General features: G+C 37.2%; 1 protein-coding gene across 2 annotated transcripts; it reads left to right on the plus strand.

Annotated features, from left to right (window-relative positions):
- The first annotated feature begins 1735 nt into the window (after positions 1 to 1735).
- Positions 1736 to 8159, plus strand: LOC110375919 (uncharacterized). Of its 2 annotated transcripts, XM_049849013.2 has the most exons (4): positions 1736 to 2309; positions 6313 to 6605; positions 6981 to 7028; positions 7335 to 8159. In XM_049849013.2, exons 1-4 carry the CDS (start codon positions 1935 to 1937, stop codon positions 7381 to 7383), a joined length of 765 nt encoding a protein of 254 aa, XP_049704970.2. In that variant the 5' UTR covers positions 1736 to 1934; the 3' UTR covers positions 7384 to 8159. The 2 variants fall into 2 exon arrangements, with proteins under 2 accessions (XP_049704970.2, XP_021189894.3); XM_021334219.3 differs by lacking the exon at positions 6981 to 7028 and having other exon boundaries at positions 1741 to 2309; positions 7335 to 8154.
- Positions 8160 to 20270: the final 12111 nt, after the last annotated feature.

A 20270-nucleotide genomic window follows, 5' to 3' on the forward strand; every position in this document is an offset into this window, starting at 1 on the left:
AGACCATGTGGATATATGAATACGAGGAATACGATGTATGTTTTTTTTTTGAGCTTTGTCGATTATTGGCTTTGACGACTGGTCACAAAAAGTCAGCTTTACAGGCCATATTATAGTGCACAAGCATTTGCGTAGACACATGTGCACACTATGACACTCACTATTCCTTCACTCTCATAGCCCGACGAGAGGTCGATCCTACATGGCCGGAGAGCAGCGATTTAGATGCAGACAGTCCTTTACATTGTCTTTGGTCATCGTCTCATCCCCCATCCTCAGAGCCTTTTCCCAACTATGTTGGGGTCGGCTTCCAGTCTAACCGGATGCAGCTGAGTACCAGTGTTTAACAAGGAGCGACTGCCCTATCTGCTTTGGTCATCGTTCATGAAATTAGGCTCCTCAAAGAAGATAATAATGTCATTGATCAAATCAAGGACAATAAGTTTTGAAAATTGTTATGTTGTTGACAGCCACATTGTAGACAAAATCGGGTACCACTAATAGTACTGTATGTATGTTCTGCATGCTTATTAACCTTTACATTGTATAGTTTCGTGATAAAATACAATTTGAATGATGTTCTATTAAGTTGTCGGAAAGTACATTTAGAATAATACATCGGAACTGTTATGTGCAATATTTATCATAACATCATAGTAAATGGTTTTTGTAACTACTTTCTTTGATGCTTTAGTAGCGAATACTTCCCTGGGTGTGAATCTATGTTTTAAACTTTTAGTGGGTACTACCTATCAATGAATACAAAAAGATTCTAATTTGCCTACTTTGACAAGATAATTTAATCGCTAAGTACTGCCTTTGTGAACAATGTGAACAATATAGGTTACAAAACTTTCAAAAATGATTCAAAGAAGGATGTTATTAGCTTTTTAGTTCAGAATTTTAAAAAAATATAAAAATATTAACTGTTAAGATTAGTTTGAAATCATCAATATCATTACCAGACTTTTTATAACCCACTAGGGCGCAGGCCTCTTCTCATACAGAGAAGTAAAGAGCGTTAACACCACGTTTGCTATTACCCAGTAAAATATCACTTACTTTTACAATTTTCCCCACAGAAAGTGTTCCAAAAGCTCCAATAATGATTGATATTGATAACCGATGAGATGAACTCAATAATTTCAATCTGCAGTGGACGAAGATGCAACTCATAACAGTTAAGTCATGATATCAAACTGTTTTAAATTGAACGAGTCCGGTGAAGTACAGTTAACTACAAAATACTTGTGAAATAAAAATACTAATAAAAAATAATCTATATTTTGATATTCAACCTAAAATATATTTGCGGAATTCTGCTACGAAATGATAGTTATGAAAATGAGACTATTATTAAATTAGATTAATGAATCGAATCTGTAAAAAAATGTGGCATAATCGCTAGATCCTAATAGAATGCTTATTTCAACATAGATTAGGTTACGAATCTAACGATAAAGAACAGAGAAGTTTCGTTGTTACAAACCACATAGTAGGTTTTTCAGCAGTCAGAAGCCAGAGTCCTCACAGTTTCATTGCATTGTGTCCTTAATTGCCTATGCTCGATGGGCAGCATAAAATTGACAGTCATCACACGTGGTATTAGCCAAAGTCATCGAATACTATTATGTAACAGGAGTTAAAATTATTGCAAGTCAGAGTTCTTCAGGTGGCTTTAAAAACGATATTAGAGCTAGTTAGGGAAATCTACGAATGCTTTTAGCTGAATTTCAAGGAATCTTGAACTTGATTTTAATTTTACTGATAACACTTCAAAAACATCAGCTCCCGACAGTACCCAACAACATAAATGCATCGCTGCATCCCTCTCAGCGATAACCAGTGTACCGTGAAACTAAGCGCATATAAACGCAACCAATGCTCTAGTTAAACACAGTGTCCATATCGCCAACGAAGTGCAAACAACAAACATGGTAAAGTATCTCCTGGTCTTGACCCTGGTGGCCGCAGTCACCGCCAGAACGGCCACCACCACACAGAACAAACTCGAAGCCAGGAGTTCAGATGACAACGTGTTAGGAGACCTTAAATTAGCGTACGAAACATACAAAGATTGCAGCGGGTCTGACATTTCGCACTGCCTCAAACGAAAATTGGCGAAGACTTTGAGCAGGTTGACGAAAACTGAAGAGCTGAACATCCTGAATGGTGTGACGATAACCAAGGATAAGGATGTGAAGATTGTGGAGACGGAGGAAGCGATCCCTAGAGGGATGGATGAAGGATCGCTGAACAACCTCATTTTGGACAAGGTCGTTAACTTTATGAGGTCCCATACATTGCAGGTAAGAGATTTTGACGTTTTACGTAACTTTAAAATTCAGAACATAGGGTGTGCATCTTCAAAAGCACATGTGTGGCATAATACAGATTTTACATCAGTTTACATTTTCATCAGCCAGTTAACTTAAAATCTGGTTACTTTTATTGAAGAAGTTTAAGGTTAATAACCTTCCATATCAACAAAACAAACACAATAATTTACCATTCGTTTTGTTAAAAATAAGGAAGTAGTCCGGTCGGCAGTTGAAGTCGACAGCAAGAATTAAAAACTTACCTTTAAAGTATGATATGAATGGAACACGTAGACCATCTATTAGCTGCTACAGATTTTTGCACTGCGACAGAATTTGACAGGTCACCATGATAAATCTAAAACTACTAAGCAAGACTTCAAATCTTACTCTGTACTAGATTATTATAGAAGTTAACCTTTTTAACTTCAGCCTTTTCTTCAACCTCCTAAGCTTTTCTCCGGGCAGTAATTCTTCAAGACCTATGACATTATTCTGCTTTTACAGGACTATGCAAAGACAAATGAACGAGAGGTCAAATAAAAACTTTAGGAATATTTACACATACCTACATTGATAAAGCTTTATCAATGATCAAACCGAAAAATAAACGAATGGTCGATTTTCTGGTCTATATTCCTTTAATTATTGTTCTCTCACTGTTACTGACCCTAATACTTTAAGTGCATGCGCAGAGTAAGTATTTTTTCTTTGTATTTGTTTGCAAAGACATGTAAAATGCTCAAGCTTTGTTTCGTTTGTTCTGAACACACATTTTTATTTAAATCACTTTACCAAATTCCGCCAAAATAGATCGCATACATGCACTAACACGTGTTGCACACAAAAATGGCAATTTGGGGACTTTTAGTAATGTTCGCACGCTATTTGTAAATGTTGGATAGAGCGAGAAGACCAGAAGAAGCATTTGTGTGCACATCCTCGATCCAATCCTTTACATCACTCAAAGTTATTGGGACGCATAACACAAAACACTTTGCCACCAACAACATAATAATATCTAGGCCACCTATCAAGCTATGACTGATCTTCCATTACAATTCAATTACACTTGACTTTGAGCGAACAAGTTACTTCATACCATTCATTGTTTTCTATGACATAACAGTTAACACCGACTGACTTATACAGCTTTAATAGACCAATTATTATTCATATGACGCTCTTGATAGACTGGAAGTTATCTAAGACATTATGAATGCATTTAGTTTGTATGTGGTAGTATTGGGATCGGTTCCGGTTTTGTCGAATTTGTTATTATTAGTACCTATAGCTGAAAAGTGATTCATATTCCTTTAGAGAACACTCAAATTCTGAATTATAACATTTGGTATGACTTGATACATTTAGAATATTTGACCTATAAACTGATATGACGAATATGCCATAATATCTAGCTCATGATTAATGACTTCCATCTTATGTAGACAAAGGCACACTTTTTGCTTGACCTCTGCAACTTCCACTAAATAATGGTATGGCGTAGGTAAAATACTGAATGAACCGTCTCAAAAGTTCAAAAAGGCCTAAAAAGCTTAGAGAATTAATGAAAAATACCTATCACCTATAACAATTTTATTTAATCAGTCAATAAAAAAGACATAAATGTCATGACACAATACATGTCAAAGTAAAAATAGGTAAAGATAATAACCAAAGTCAGTAGCTAATTATTACGTAGATAGACGTAAAGTTCAAAGGCTTTACATCACATAAAGTTTCAGACTCCATTAAACTTGATAACACATCAAAGAAAGTCATAACTCACTAGCAACATTGTCTAATCATCGAAGGGTAACAAATCGAGTAATCAATAACCCAGACCTAATGAAAGACCGCTACTAAGTAGAAAACTAGTGACAAACTGCCCACTATTTGTAACGACCGCTTTATCACCTACAATTAAAACTACCTCTACTTTTGCATCGTTATGTATCTAATTAGCACTAACAGCTCAGTTAAACTTTATTGAACGCTTCATGCTTACCTTTACTCGAATGAAAAGTATTTATTCCTGTTTTGGATGTCTTTCTGCTTAAAAAAGCGACACCACAATCATCACAGGAACAAAATTTGGATACCAGCCAACTCTATTCTTAAATCTTGTTTCATTTACCTAAATCAATCTATTGATAAGGGGATGGTATTCTGTCTGTCTATTTCACGTCTTTGTTATATACATTCTAAACTCTTTGTATTTGTATCCATTACTTAGTTTTAAGATACGGCATTCAAATTTATCATCAAGCTACTTCCAAGTCTTACTTTTAGATCTACCACGCTAGATCCGGCTCCTAGCGTGACGGTCTAATCTGCCACAGTAAATGCGTAAAAACAGCATACCACCCACCAACGCAGCGTGACTACTTTCCCGATGCATCTCATAATTGCATTTAATTAAACATCTTCACTTTTTGCTAGACACAGTCTATTAAACTCTGGATTTCTTCTAATTGGACTGTGCGTGATAATTGATATGCGTAGAGAAAATCTTGGTAAATGAGGTGGTCGCACGGCAGTGCGTGTCGTTTCTAGTAATGTTAGGGATAGCTCGTGAGGATCTGTGTGGAATGGAGCTGTTCCGTCAAGCGTGTTTGAGGATAGTTTATTGCAGCTCTTATTTACTTGTTGTTCAGTATCGAAGACTTTGGATTGATTTGGTGCTGGTTTGATTTTGATAATATGTGGTACAGTTTATGAGACACATTTTTAAATCGTGTCCTTGTTTTGTTGTGTTGGGTTCATTTCATGATTTGATCATGGCTGTCTGCGTAGCCAAAAAACTTGTTATTCATCAGACTTTAACTTTGTATAGTTCATTGACCTTAGATAATTTGGGATGAAGTCGGAAAAAATATTATGATTATGAGTCGCATGATAATTAGATATACTATAATCTAGGATGTCACACTTTTGGGTTTCAATGGTTCAAGGGTCAAAGTTCAATAATCTTTAATTTGCTTCCGTCATTTTATAACTGAAGCCTAGGATCATAATACTAATGAATACGTAGACCTACCATACAATTAAATAGTAATCCCATAGTCACTTCCTTTAGGGAAGTTGGAACTGAAATTGGATGGCTGGCTACTTTTGGGTTTTGATTACTTTCGGTTTATCTCATTACATTTAATCTCATTTCTTTTTTATGTTGATCTTTTAACCAAGTTCAATATATTATCTTTATTAACATCATTCCAATTCTTTGCTTGGGTTCGGAGCAGCATGCCTTCTTCTTTCATACCATCCTATCTGACATTGTGTCATGGATTACAAAATCTCGAGTAATCGGTCATTTTTTTATCATCAAGGGATGTCAAAATTACAATTGGGTTTCTACCAATTCGTGTTTGTCATTCTTTTCATGATGTATACCATTAAAAGCTTCCGCACTTTCTTTTCGCGTGTTCATTTGTAGGAAGTTATTGGATATTGTCTTTAATTATTGGTGAGGTATATTCGAATCGAGTTACAAATTACATGCGCTTATTCGGTTTGAGGAATCGATTTACTTTTTACAGTAATTAGTTCTTTGTTATGTATCGGTTGCTTGAAACATTAGGTTTAGACACGGAATCTAATGTTGATATGGTTATGTACTGGTTATGTACTATATGTATGTGTGTTATGTACTCAACTACTATTTTTGAAAATCATATTCATCATATTAATCCTCCACAACATTGGTCTTTACAGTCATAAGTCTTAACATCTGAAGAAAGCTTTACGGTCCTACGTAAAATATATGAACTTAGCTAAAGATATGTTACATCATCACTATCTGCTTAGACATTTCCCAACTTTGTTGGGTTCAGCTTCCAGTCAAATCGGATGCAGCTGAGTACCAGTATTTTACAAGGAGCGACTACCTATCTGACCTTCTCAACCCAGTTACCTGTGTAATTAACCCCTTGGTGTTAAGATAGCTAAGATATTTTATTACTTGACTAAAATGATTTACTGTCAATTCCAGGTCAAATTTCCCACCGAAGATGGATCAGACGCATTATCAGAGGACCAGGGTCGCAGCAGACGGAAGAAGCTCGCTCCTCTCCTAGCAATCCCCTTGTTGATCGGAGGCATGATGGTACCTCTAGCCTTCGGAGCCCTGGCACTATTGGCTGGCAAGGCACTTATAGTGTCCAAGTTGGCTCTGGTGTTGGCTGGTATCATTGGGTTGAAGAAACTCCTGTCTCCTAGCAGCAGTGGGCACGAAGCTCATGAGGTTGTGGTGTCGGCGGGTCATGGTGGTTCTGGGTGGAGCAGGTGAGATTCCAAAGTCACTTTGGGTGTAATACAAATAGTCCAAGATAATTTTGGTTAGATTCGATAAGGATTTTTTTTTTTATTAAAATTTAATTGTAATAGCATTCTGTCCGAGATTTCGCTACTACTAATTATTTTAAAAAAGGATAATTAAACATAAATGCGCTATGGGTTGCACCGTCGTAATGTAAAGTTCAAAATTAGTTAAATTCAGCTATGTAGTTGTAAACAGGTCCTTTATAATTATGTAGTTTGAATCAGGCTAAGATGTTATTGTATGCATGCATTTCACAAAATTATTAATTCTAAGTTCAATTGTATTTTGATAAAATTGTTGCAGAAATTTTTGACATTCGTTTTTTTTTAATTTGCCAGCGTTGCGCAAAGTGAGCACCTCGAGAGAAATGCAGGGGGCAACCCAGGGTTAGGCCTTTTTTTATTATTTTCGATAGTTTTAAAATTAAATTTTAATTATACGGGCTGTAGGATAGATTTAATATTTGCAAAATTTTGGGAATTCATTGAATTAAATTGCATGCAATTTGTTCCAAATATTATTTATCTGAAACTGAACTAAATGCCATTTGAGATTCAGAGTTCAGGAATTTTAATTCAATTACTCAGCCAACGCTTAAAATATGCCTGAAGTTAGTCCAAAACACTGTATAAGTTTCAAGCGTTTAGAACATGTATTAATTTTTCATGTTTTTTTCTTTTATTTTATTTCAGGTCGCTTGAGAAGGCACAAGACTTAGCGTACAACGCCTACGCCCAATAGCCAGAAAACCCACCGATTAATTAACGTTAATTAATACGCGAAACTAAGGACCAATCGGTTTGACATAAACACATAAATAGACAACATATAATTAAATTATTTACAATTAAAGAGTACATAGTTATGCAACATTTGAGAGAGGATGAGTTTTACTCTAAAATCTAAATAAATTATTTATTAAATTATTAATATTAATTCACTCTAAATAACCATTTCACATCTAATAAAAAATATTTATTGAATTCCATAAATAAAGTCAGAAAAACATCACTGTTGGATGAACGTTTGAAATTCGAATTCCTATAATGTGTGTGTCATATTTTTATCTATTTTTTGTTTTTATTTATTTATTGTTTTCGATAAAACATTATTACTTCAATAATTATCAGGTTGGAGGATTAATATAGAGTGAAATGTTATTTATTTTATTCCAAGGGTCAGTAAACTATAGTAGCTATTTATAATGGGTTGAATAAAAGGTCTTGGTTTATTTTAGTTTTAGAAAAGCTGAAAAATGAGTGAGAGAAAATAATTTTCTCTTAGCATTTGTCGTTTTATTAAAGGTACCTCGAATACTCTAAAAAGACTTAATAAAAATATATTATTTATTAATAGTCCTATTTACAACGAATTTATTTAGTAAGAACCAAACATATTTAAGTATATTTATATATTATTTTAATCTTATATATCGTTAAAAGACTTTGGGGTGTGCTTTAATTAATTTATTCGTCAGCAAAATAGCGTTGATATTATTTGTATCTCTTTTTTTATATATTTTGGAAAGTATATAAGTATCATGTGTATTGAATGAGCATATTTTTGTACGAACATATTTTATATATTTATTTATATGCTGTAAAACATTTTATATAATACAAAGACTGACATATCTATGTATAATAATTATAAAAAAATATATAGTATCCTCATGTACATATGTAAATAAATTATTGCATTTATTTAATATTTTTTCGCATATATAATTTTGAAAGTATTATGGATTGCCAAATATAGTTTATTTAACAATTATATTTATTAATCTACTTAGGTTACAGATCTCATATTTATTTTGATATTTTCCTATTAAAAGGTGCTCATTTTTATTTTAATGCAGTGTAAATATAAAGGCGTTATTTATTTATTTTCATTCATTTAATATTACGTTCCAGTCAGTTCATTAATTTATTAAATTAACTTAATAATTTATTGTCAAATGTTATTAATAAAACTGTTGGTACTCATGATCTTTTGTTTTATTCCTGAAATGTGACAGAATTTGTCAAATCCTACCCAAATGTGGCAAAGGGCTATAGATTGTGGTGCACACTTATGAAGAGCTTGTTTATTTTTATTCATTTGTTAACATGAAAGCGATAATTTCAGGAACCATGACACCGATTTGAAAAAAAATCTTTTATTCTTCATTTCATTTATATAACCCATTCATCGAGAAAGGTTCTATACAGCATTACTATGTTTAGCTATGCTATGCTAGCATAACTATGGAATGAACTGGACATCAAACCCTGAACCTGTAAAAAAGGAATCCACTTTCTCCACATGCAAAAATGTTAGTTACTCAATATTCCGTTTTGTTGCCCCACTAATAATACAATGATTTCATACATTATGCAAAAGGTGTCAAATTTTTTATGATATATGGTGAACGAAATTGTGTCAGTACGTGTCGAGTTTTTGCGTAACTTGCAGACACTCTTTTGTTCTTCCTCGAAAACAGCGTCTGTCTACCATACCCAGGCTGTTTACCATATTGTTCTTTTATATGGAGTGACTCTCACTGCTCACCATAACCTGGGCAACCCCAAACCGCTTAGTAAGACTTGTTCTCAGACTTTGTGGCTTCCGACTACCTGAGATGACAAATGACAGCTGGGAAACAAATTTAATGAGCTCGAAATATTGATACAAAATAGTAAAACGGACGAAACTGTAATCCTGAAATACTATGAACACAAAAGGAATTTGAGCTCAACCAATAAGTAATACGATATAGAATTATGTTAAATACAAAGGCTGAAGATTTGATTTACATGAACTTAATAGTTGGCAAATTCGTATGTGACGCTCACGTGGTCCAGATCCCGAGGATTCTACGCGTCCGGAATGATAACACCTATACACGTGGGATATATTAACAGATTTTTTTCAATTTCCCCTTGTCTCCCAAGTTCATAGCTCTTCTGTAGCCACACAACACCTTTTTCAGAACAAAAGTAACCAATATTATTAGATATTTATAAGAACAAACCAATACTTATGAAACTAGATTAGCAAGTATCAACAGGAAGTATTGCGGATGTTGGGGAAATCGAAGCTTATAATATTTCCACTCTCACTTTCGATGCAATAATATCCAACTGTATTGTTCCGGTAACTATTATATTTATGAAAATTATTGGTCGTAACTAGATTGAGTGCTTAAAGGTATAAAGGTATGAGATCTTTAGGATAGAGAGTTTCACACTTGGTCATGTTATTTTTTAAATTCTAAAGTAATACATACTAAACAAATAAATTTTTTCAGTGATAGAGGGTCACTGACAAGATGTATTTATCTTATTACCTCATATACTAACCCTACATGACGTATTACCTAAAAATAAATACACAAAATTAATAAAATATTATGATAAAAATTAACATCTGCAAAATCTTGCAACAAACATGTGTGCCAAGTGCATGAAATTCCTATTACTACTATTTTAGAAAAAAGACACATTGTTATCCAAACAGTTCCTACTTATTACCAGAATGTAAATGAAACCACATCAAACAGCTATTAATAATATAAAGTACTAACAATATTATAACTGGCAATACTACGTACAACCTTAAGCCATCTCCGAGCCCTCAAGGGCACTGACCTTAAGAGAAAGTCGACTTACATGGACCATTCCAAGTAATTATGTCCATCTCTACTCTATAAGATAGGATCATGGAGAAAAAAATGACTATCGGAGGTGCCATAACGAAAAATCGCCTAAGAAAGTAGCGCACCCAAATGCGGGTGAGCGGGAGACGTGGTATGTTACTGTTGTCGCCCATATAGGCCTTCCTTGGACTTGACTATTTCTTGTTATACAAAAAATCGTTGACAGATATCTCAAAGAACTGGGACGCCTTATTAGTTCACTCGTAACGGATCGTTTTGGTCATGCCCACTGTACGAATGTCTTCTAGAAGAAGGTGCCTAACCTACCTGCATTATGGCATCTCCGCTCATCTTTCCTTACTCCGTGGGTAGGATGCAGATGGTATTCCAATTAAAGGAAATTCTCGATCAATGATTGAGCGATTTCATTTTAGATATTTGAGATATTTCATCATCGGAAGAGAGAGCAGGTTCTTTTATGAGTCACTGTTATAACAATTCATTGTTGGAGCGTTGATATACAATTTTGTATAGGTAGGTAGGGGCAAGCTCAAAATTGGTCTTATCACTCCTATAATACCTGAACACTGACATATAGACCAGCTCTCAGGCTATTTTATTTCCTTAACTAACTAATAACTCTTCTAATACTATAAATGCAAAGGTAGTCTTTTTATGTATCAGGAATTCATGCAAAAACTACTGAACCGAATCAAATTATATTTTGTCTCACAATTTGGGTTTGGGATGTGGTTCCTTCAGGTTACAGTCAAAACCGCAGGAAATAACAAGTCAGTAATAAAAAAGTCAACATTAAACACAAAACAAAAGATTATGCACTATTTGATGAAGATGATAGACTAACAAGTAGTCTAGCAATCAAAACTCAAGATAAACAAGTACCACTACATTTCATAACACTTAGAGAAAACAAAACTAAAACGAAGAAAGTGCCGCTAACAATGGACACAGGTGGCATCAAGCTACCGAAATAAACACACAAACAAATGACACTATTATACATTTTCTCACTTAGACCAACATAATGATGGCTATAATCTGGTCTTATATTCTTAGAGAATGTAACCTACTGGAGACGACAATGCCGTGCCTTCTGCTCTAAAGATGCGAATGCGCGGCTCGTACTTTATCAAAACTAATATTATAAAGCTGAAGAGTTTGCTCGTTTAACTTAAGCGCAGTTATTGCAAGTCAGTCAGTCACTTTCTTTAATGCTCATTTTTTTTTCAATCTGGGTTCGCAAAATAGATCCCACAAGATGAGGGTGAAACTCCTGGTGGAAACTAGTTAATACAATAACTGTAGGTGCATGTGCATCAAGCTTATGCTTCTATTTGCAATTTGTCTTGAGTGTGCGTAATTATATGAATTGGCATACCGAATGAGATATGACTATTTGTGTTGGCCTCTCGTTTAAATTGAAAGACTCTATCTCAAGATAATTCTTGTTATACAATTTGTTAACCTTGTGTATCCTATTTTCACCCGTAGTGGGTATGTAGTGGGAATGCTGTTATCAATACACTTATTTGATATTATTGTATGCAATGCACTTGAGGTCATTTCTGCTCTAGTTGGTTATTCACTCTAAGTTCACCACACGGTTGGGTCAACAACCAACCTCACTTTCTGATCCGTCTTACGAGTCATGTCATAATGATTATGGCTGTCCGTCTCAGGAGTATAACAGGCTTGAAAGTGTTCAAACTAATATATTTAACTCTAGTCAACGCTCATATTACGCTTTCGCTGACAATTCGTCACTTATAGTTGTTGCTGATAGTGGAAATTCATTGCTTTGGGTTTCTCTTTGTGAAATGTGTTGTTTTGTTTCTTTGGGTGATTGAGCGGGTTGTTGGTTTTGAATTTTAGTATCATCACCATCATTATTTCTGTTGTTTTTATTATGATCATCTGTTGTACTGTTTTAGATGTAAATATATGTATGGATCAGGCTCGGGATCTGTACTTACCTCTACATTAAAATAAAAGATTGGTTCTGGCCATCGTTTACAAATGAATCTACATCTGGACTAGCTCATTTTGTAACTAAGGGGCATAAGAAGCTAATATTGAAATAAGTATTTTAGGTTTAGATAAATTACCACAAAATGACCCCTAAGTAAGTTATAATTTAAATATGACATACATTTTGTTACCTCTTTACGAACAAACGTATCTTACAGTTTATTCTATTTATCCAAAACACGTGGAAAGCTACTTCACCATTTAAAACAATCACAATTATCATTTTCCTCATCATTGTTATTAACTTAAACCACCCAAAACATTTCTCCGTACAGTTTAACGCGCTGTTTGGACCGTAAAATTGTAATATTACGCTACTGACCGCGAAGGTATATTTTTTTGGAAACAATATTTAGTTTTGGTACTTTATTTGGTTATTTTGTTCTGTTTGTTAAGTTAAAAAAAGGTTTAAGGAAGTTCAAGTGCAAAGTTATAAGCTGCGGCAGGATCTCGACATGATGAAAGAAGATTATGCTACAGTTAAACAGATGAACCAGTTGAGAACTGAGGTGCAAAATCTTTCATCAGGATGGCGCAATGTAAACACCAAAAGAGGTGCAAATGTCGCAAGACTTGCAAACTTTGAGTGCGATAGTGGTCCCATCGGGTTGCCGCCAGAGTGCAATGAAGGCAGTAGTGAATGTTATCAACAACAATCTACGTTGGAATCAGCATTAAAAACCGTTATTATCGATAATAAAATATTGGAGGGTAATAGTCAAAGTCATCAAGGCGAGTCTACCGTCGAACGACGAGCAACGGCTACGATGACGCATGTCGCTGGTCAGCTGATCGAGTCGCTTGCGGCTCCGCACGCGCAGTCGGCGCCCGTTCTACCGCCCGCGCCGGTGCGCGAGGCGGTCGCTGGGGCATGGCCCCTGACGCCGTCCCCCGCGGCGACCGGCGGCCGCGGTCCCCTGTCCCCCGCTCAGCTGCCGACATTATCTAGTCCGGCCACCAGTACTGCGCCGCTACCACCACCAGTCGATAGAAATGGATCCAGCCCTATGGCGCCTAAATCCTTAGCGGAGATTGTTAAAGAAGGGAATTGGAAGACACAGGCCCCGAGTGAACAGTGGATTCGTGTTCAAAACAAAAGGTTTCGAAACCGTTTCGTTGGGAAGCGAGGAAAAGCGGAGCCTGAGCCTGGATGTAATTTTATGGCAGCGGAAACTAAGGTTCCCATGTACATTTATAATGTGGCAAAGGGCGTGTCTGTGTGTGATATCCATACCTACATAAAGAAAAAAACTAACATGGATGTTAAAATTGAAAAATGGACATGAAGTTAGCGAAGGATTACGAATCATACAAAATATTCGTACCAAAACATTCCTTAATAAATTTCCTTAATGATGACTTCTGGCCAAAGGGGGTAGCCTATCGTCGATTTGTTAACATTATCAAACGTGATAAGGAAAATGTCCGTGTGACTAGCGAGAATATAGGCAAATCGAATAATTTATGAATAATATCAACTTGATAAGTTTTAACTGCAAAATGTGACGAGGTCAGTGGAATGCGTGCGGCAGCTTTGTCGCTCGGCAGATGTTGTGGCGCTGCAGGAGACGTGGCTTATGCCGCACGACCTTGGATACCTGGCCACGATAGACAACGACTTCGCCTGCACGGGTACCTCTGCAGTGGATACAGCGGCAGGAGTGTTACGCGGCAGGCCCTATGGCGGAGTTGCCCTACTGTGGAGAAAGGTTGCGTTTCCGACGGTAACCGTAGTAAAGTGCGATAGTGTGCGTCTCGCCGCGATAAAAATCGAGCTCAGTGATCGTTCCATCTTAATATTTTCTGTGTATATGCCTACCGAATCCAATGATAACTTAGTGGAATTCACAGAGTGTCTTAGTGAAATGACAGCTATAATTGACAGTCACAATGTACAGTCAGTGTTCATGTTAGGGGACTACAATGCGCACCCCGGTGAGTCATTTGCTACCGAACTTTTATCTTTTTGTGCAGAACAATCGTGGTACTGTGTAGACCTAGAACTTATGCCGTCGGACAGTCATACGTTTGTCAGTGATGCGCACGGTTGTCGGCGCTGGCTCGATCACTGTCTTGTGACAGGTGATGCGCGGCAGTCCGTGTCCGCAGCCTGCGTGTTATATAATACTTATTGGTCTGATCATTACCCCATATCTATACGTTGTAATTTTAATTTGATTAAGCCTAAGATTTGTATACCCACTGTTTGTATAAATAGAATAGTCTGGGGCGAACGTGACTCGACTCAAATAGCGAAATATAATAGTGTATGTCACTCTAGACTTCGTGAAATTGATTTTCCCTCAGAATTAAGAAGTTGCTCAGATAATATGTGTTGTAACAAAAGTCATAAAATCCTGTTAGATAACATGTATGACGAGATTATTTGTATAATGTCGGAGGCCGCTTTAAGTAGTTATAATGTTACTGAAAAGCGTAGAGGTAAACACATTACTGGGTGGAATAGGCATGTCCGAGGCGCTCATGAGAGGGCTCGGATATGTTTTCTGGCTTGGCTGTATGGGGTAAGCCTGAGGCGGGACGTCTTTATGATGATATGTGTGCAACAAGGCGCGCTTTTAAATCAAAATTAAAGTGGTGTCAAAAGAACCAAGAACAGATAAAATGGATATTATTGCCGAACTTCACTCAAATAAAAAATTCGGTCAGTTCTGGAAAAATACCAATAAAATGAATCATAAGCCGGGCCTCCCCGTCAGCGTGGCGGGAATGCACGAGCCTAGTGAGATCGCCACTATGTTCTCCCACCATTTCAGAGTGGTCTCGCCTCTGGGGCCAGCGCGGCAGGAGCCCGATGCTGAGGAAGGTGGTGAACGTAGTGTTTATTTTACTGCGAAGGAAGTGCGTTCGGTGATCAAAGGCATGGTGAGGGTAAATCCCGGGTCACGACAGCCTCAGCATCGAGCACCTGCAGCACGCAGGTGTACACTTACCCAGAGTGCTTGCTATGTTTTTTACTCTGTGTTTAGGCCACGCTCATCTGCCTGATAATCTAATGCGCACTATAGTTGTACCTGTCATTAAAAATAAAACTGGTGATACATCGGATGTAAACAACTATAGACCGATCTCACTAGCCACAGTGATAGCCAAAGTGTTGGACAGTCTGCTTGGTCAGCACCTGGATAAACACGTCTCGCTAAATGATGCGCAGTTTGGATTCAGGCCTGGGCTTTCCACCGAGAGTGCTATCCTGTGCCTCAAGCAGACTGTACAATACTACACGAGTAGAAAGACCCCAGTCTATGCATGCTACCTAGATTTATCGAAAGCATTCGATCTAGTATCGTACGATATTCTATGGGATAAATTAAAGGACGAAACTTGTTTACCTAGGGAATTTGTGCTATTATTTATGTATTGGTATAATAAGCAAAAGAATTGTGTAAGATGGGCAGGCTCTCTTTCGGAGGAATATAGGCTGGATTGCGGGTGAGGCAGGGGGCTGACCTCTCCCACGTTGTTCAGCCTGTACGTCAATGGGCTGATCGATGAGCTCAGCAGCACCGGCATAGGGTGTCATATAGATGGAGTATGCGTGAATAACATCAGCTACGCAGACGATATGGTGCTGCTGAGTCCATCGATTGGTGCCTTACGAAAGCTCCTAAAAATTTGTGAGTCCTATGCGGTGGCTCATGGGCTCAAATATAACGCAAAAAAGAGTGAAATAATGATTTTCAGACCGGACAACAAGCGATACACATTCGTTCCGAAGTTCACTCTAAGTGGAACAGCTCTAAATAAAGTTGAAAAATTTAAGTATTTGGGCCACTGGGTCACCGAGGATCTTAAGGACAGTGAGGATATTGAAAGGGAGCGCAGAGCGCTGTCCGTCCGTTGTAACATGTTGGCCCGCAGGTTTCACGGTGCACAGGGACTGTCAAAGTTGCGCTTTTAAAGCATACTGTCAGTCCTTTTACACCTGTACCCTGTGGGTTAACTATACGCAGCGGACGTACAGCGATCTGCGCGTTCAATAATAACGCGTTCCGGTGCTGATGGGGCTGCCGCGCCACTGCAGCGCCTCCGCGATGTTTGCGGCGGCTGGCACAGACGGCTTTGCTGCCATTATGCGCAAGCGGTGCGCTTCTATCATGCGCCGCACGCGCGACAGTCCCAACAGCATTCTGCGCGCGCTGGTGGATCGGTGGGACTCTCCGATACTGGCACGCTGGATACGGTTGCATGCAATCGTCTAGCTGTCCAACCGAACCTGCCAGTTCATTATTTATTGTGATTTAAATGTTTTAGGTATTAGTAGTTACTAACACTAGTTTATAAGCTTGTAATTTTACTAACAAATATGGATGTAATTTTAGGATGAATCCGAAATAAATGATTTATTATTATTATTATCTTGTATGTCTCTTTCCGACCACGGGACTACAGAGTCCCGGATTTTTGGAAGGCGAACGTGGGGCCGAAGCCAACACGCTGAAGCCCTTTTGAGACAACTTTAATGAAATGATGACACAAAACCGACGATTATCCCTGTATACACTATAGAAATGTACCCAAGGACAATCCTCGGTTCTGTGCAAAACTATTGCTAACTATGGAATAAAACTACTAGGGCTATTGGGATGGGATGCTAATGGACTGGGAATTGGGATAACTATGGGAACTATGGCACCTGCCGATAACAATGTTTGCACACGTAAAAATGGCAGGTGGAGACTCGCCAACTCACTTACTGGGCCCCCGGGAATCAGTCACTGAAAAGCAACAAGAGGGCAACAGGTACATGAGCGGCTGAGAAGGGTGAGGATACCTCGGCGGACTTTAAACGCAGATCACGCGCTCCCTGTGGGTCCAGCATCACCGGCCCACTCGCCACTTACCACGAGGCACCTACCCTCCGAGCATTGCTCTAGCGACTCCACTCTGACCGGCCGATGAAGGCAAGCCAAGAGGCGGGAGACCTATCCCCCGTCATGCTTCACTCCGGCAAGCCGGAGATGGGGGACAGTATACTCTCCCTGGAGCACTCGGATATATAGCCCCGCGGGGTCGCTACTCCCCGTCATCCGCCTCAGATGCCCTGCGGGGCTTATTATTATTATTATTATAGGTAACAACTTTTATGATGATAAAGTCGTTTTTAACAGGATTTGATTAGGAACCAACTTTGGGCATAAATATGATTGTTTAATAATAATTGCTACTTGCCATTTTTTATATTTTTTAATGTTTTTTAACCCCCGACGCAAAAACGACGGGGTGTTATAAGTTTGACGTGTCTGTGTGTGTGTGTGTGTGTGTGTGTGTGTGTGTGTGTGTATGTGGCATCGTAGCTCCCAAACGGATGATCCGATTGTAATGCGGTTTTTTTTGTTAGAAAGGCATGTCATTCGGGAGTGTTCTTAGCTATGTTTGGTGGAAATCGGTTCAGGTCTTCAGGGTCATCAGCTCGTTTGTTAGGTGTGATAGGAATGTTACACGCTCAGTTTACTTGCAAGCATATGTGGGATCTGAAATATGAAATACTAATGTCTTCTGGAACCACTGAGCTGGTCTGCTGTTAGGACACGAAGATAGGAGACGTAACCCTGAACTGCCTCTTAGTAAACCCATCGAGTTTGGGCTCGTTGAATTTGTCTTGACGAGTTCTCTTCATGTTTCTGATTGACGAGAACCTGATGCTGGAAATGGGATGTGGCGGATGAAACCCCGGAATGCCGGAATGAAACGGATAAACCGATTTATATTTTTGCTGAAAATCTAGAATGACCAAAGGTTAATCTTTGTTGTTTCTCAATCTGTGCAATTCTCCCAGAGCCAGTTTGTCATGAGGATTGTTAAACAGCTTCTTTTGGCCGAGATCGCATATAGCGACTCCATCTTAAAATAAAAGAAATTAAATGAAAGAAGGAAAAATTAAGGAAATCCTTCAAAAAGCATGAAATAAAATTAAATTATAAATTTAAAAAACCCCCGACCCAAAAAAAGCACGCAATTATTATGACAAAAGGTTAAAAACGCTAAACCCTATAAAAAGCAAGAAATAACTTTAACACTACGTAAGTACCAACTAAAGCATGTCAGACTAAACTAAATTTTGACGAGTCGGGGGACCGCTTTTTACCTTTAAAAATACTTACATAAATCAAATGATACCTACCTAATTACAACATTCGTATAAAAAAAACACGTATCTAAACAAAATTATATAAAAAGTTATAACAAGTATATGTAATGTAGTAGTATATAATTACTTCTAATGTTAGGCTAATAAATTAGAGCGGTCCCCCGACACGACAAAATTTAGTTTAGTCTGACATGCTTTAGTTGGTACTTACGTAGTGTTAAAGTTATTTCTTGCTTTTTATAGGGTTTAGCGTTTTTAACCTTTTGTCATAATAATTGCGTGCTTTTTTTGGGTCGGGGGTTTTTTAAATTTATAATTTAATTTAATTTTTATTTTAAAAAAATGTAATAAATATGTGCAAGAATAAATTGCTACTTGCCATCATCATATTTATTATGTAAATACAACGTTTCCCAGTGAATGAGTTATTTTGGTCACAACCTACAAAATATGCCTTTTATAGTTATCTCTTTTCTCCGATTTTAGCTACTTCTTCCATTATTCCTTTCTCATGGAAAATTCAGATCTTTCTAATATGTGGTAACTTATTCAAAGAACGGATTCCTGTATTGAAAACAGGCCAAACACTTCAAAAAAATAACCATCACAACCAAAATACCACAACAACACATCATTCATTGCCATTACATAAATAACTTCAAACCTCTTCAAGTATCTAACATTGATATTGACCCACAAACTGCATTACTCAACAGCGGTAAAAAGTAGTCATTCATTGAGTACAAAAAACGACAAAAGAGAAAAAAATCTTCAGTTGAAAACAGGTTGCATCATGAATGTAATTTGGGTATCGTTTTTTTTTCGGAAAAGAAAGCTTAAGTTGTACCGGTTGCACCGGGTGTAGTATTTTGTCACTGTGTACAGACTTTCAGAAGGACAATAAAGATTCATCTTGTAATTATGGTGGATTGCAATAACCTATCTCTTGATTTGCTTACTGAAGATAGGAAGACAAACCTTACATTGAACGGGGGTAATGTCGCAATTCTATCTCTGGTAACCAAATCTAAATATGGATAAGTAATTGAAATTCGCAGTTAGAGCTTGCATAGCTACGGGATGTTAGAAGGGTTTTGAGTACTGGAGTGTATATTTTATATTATGTTTTGCCATAACGAGATGGTGATATAGTGACTTAAATTTTTCAACGAACTTCCTTTTTACCTATTAATGTCATAGAAGCACGAAGATGCGTGGAAGCCATTTTTAGTTAAAAATGGCTTCCAAAAACTAAATCTAATACATGGCATTTTACGAAACATCAAGCTTTTTCTCCTTTTAACAAAGAATATTAAGACCATTGTGCAAACCACAAACACGTTTTGTAACTGAAAACATTATCATTAGACAGTACGTCTAATACGAAGTAACCATTAAGCAATCAACGGTCCAAATAATCTGGTAATATTAAACTTTTCCATAAGTATATGTTTTTTTTTTTTTTATCAGGAAATTGTAGATTTTGGGCTCTTACAAATCCACGTTAACAGCAACTTGAACTTCTGCAATAACTGAAAGTATGTACTTTTAAGTACACACGCGGCATTCTCGGGAACTGTTGAACCGATTTGGGAAATCCTTTCACTTTTGGAAAACTTGTACCCCTAATTGAGTATTGATTAATCTGTTTTTATTTTTGGTGATAATATTTGTTGTTTATCACAGCAAAAGCTCACTCAGAAAGTTATTTTATGAAAACTGACGGAAAAGTACCCTTTCTTTATAGGAAATCATCAAATGACACATCCCGCTATGGGTTAACTGCGTGAGGAAGTTTGAGAATCCTACTGGCTAAAACCCATCATATTC

Source organism: Helicoverpa armigera, chromosome 21 (assembly GCF_030705265.1).
Source record: "Helicoverpa armigera isolate CAAS_96S chromosome 21, ASM3070526v1, whole genome shotgun sequence".
Lineage (NCBI taxonomy): Eukaryota > Metazoa > Arthropoda > Insecta > Lepidoptera > Noctuidae > Helicoverpa > Helicoverpa armigera.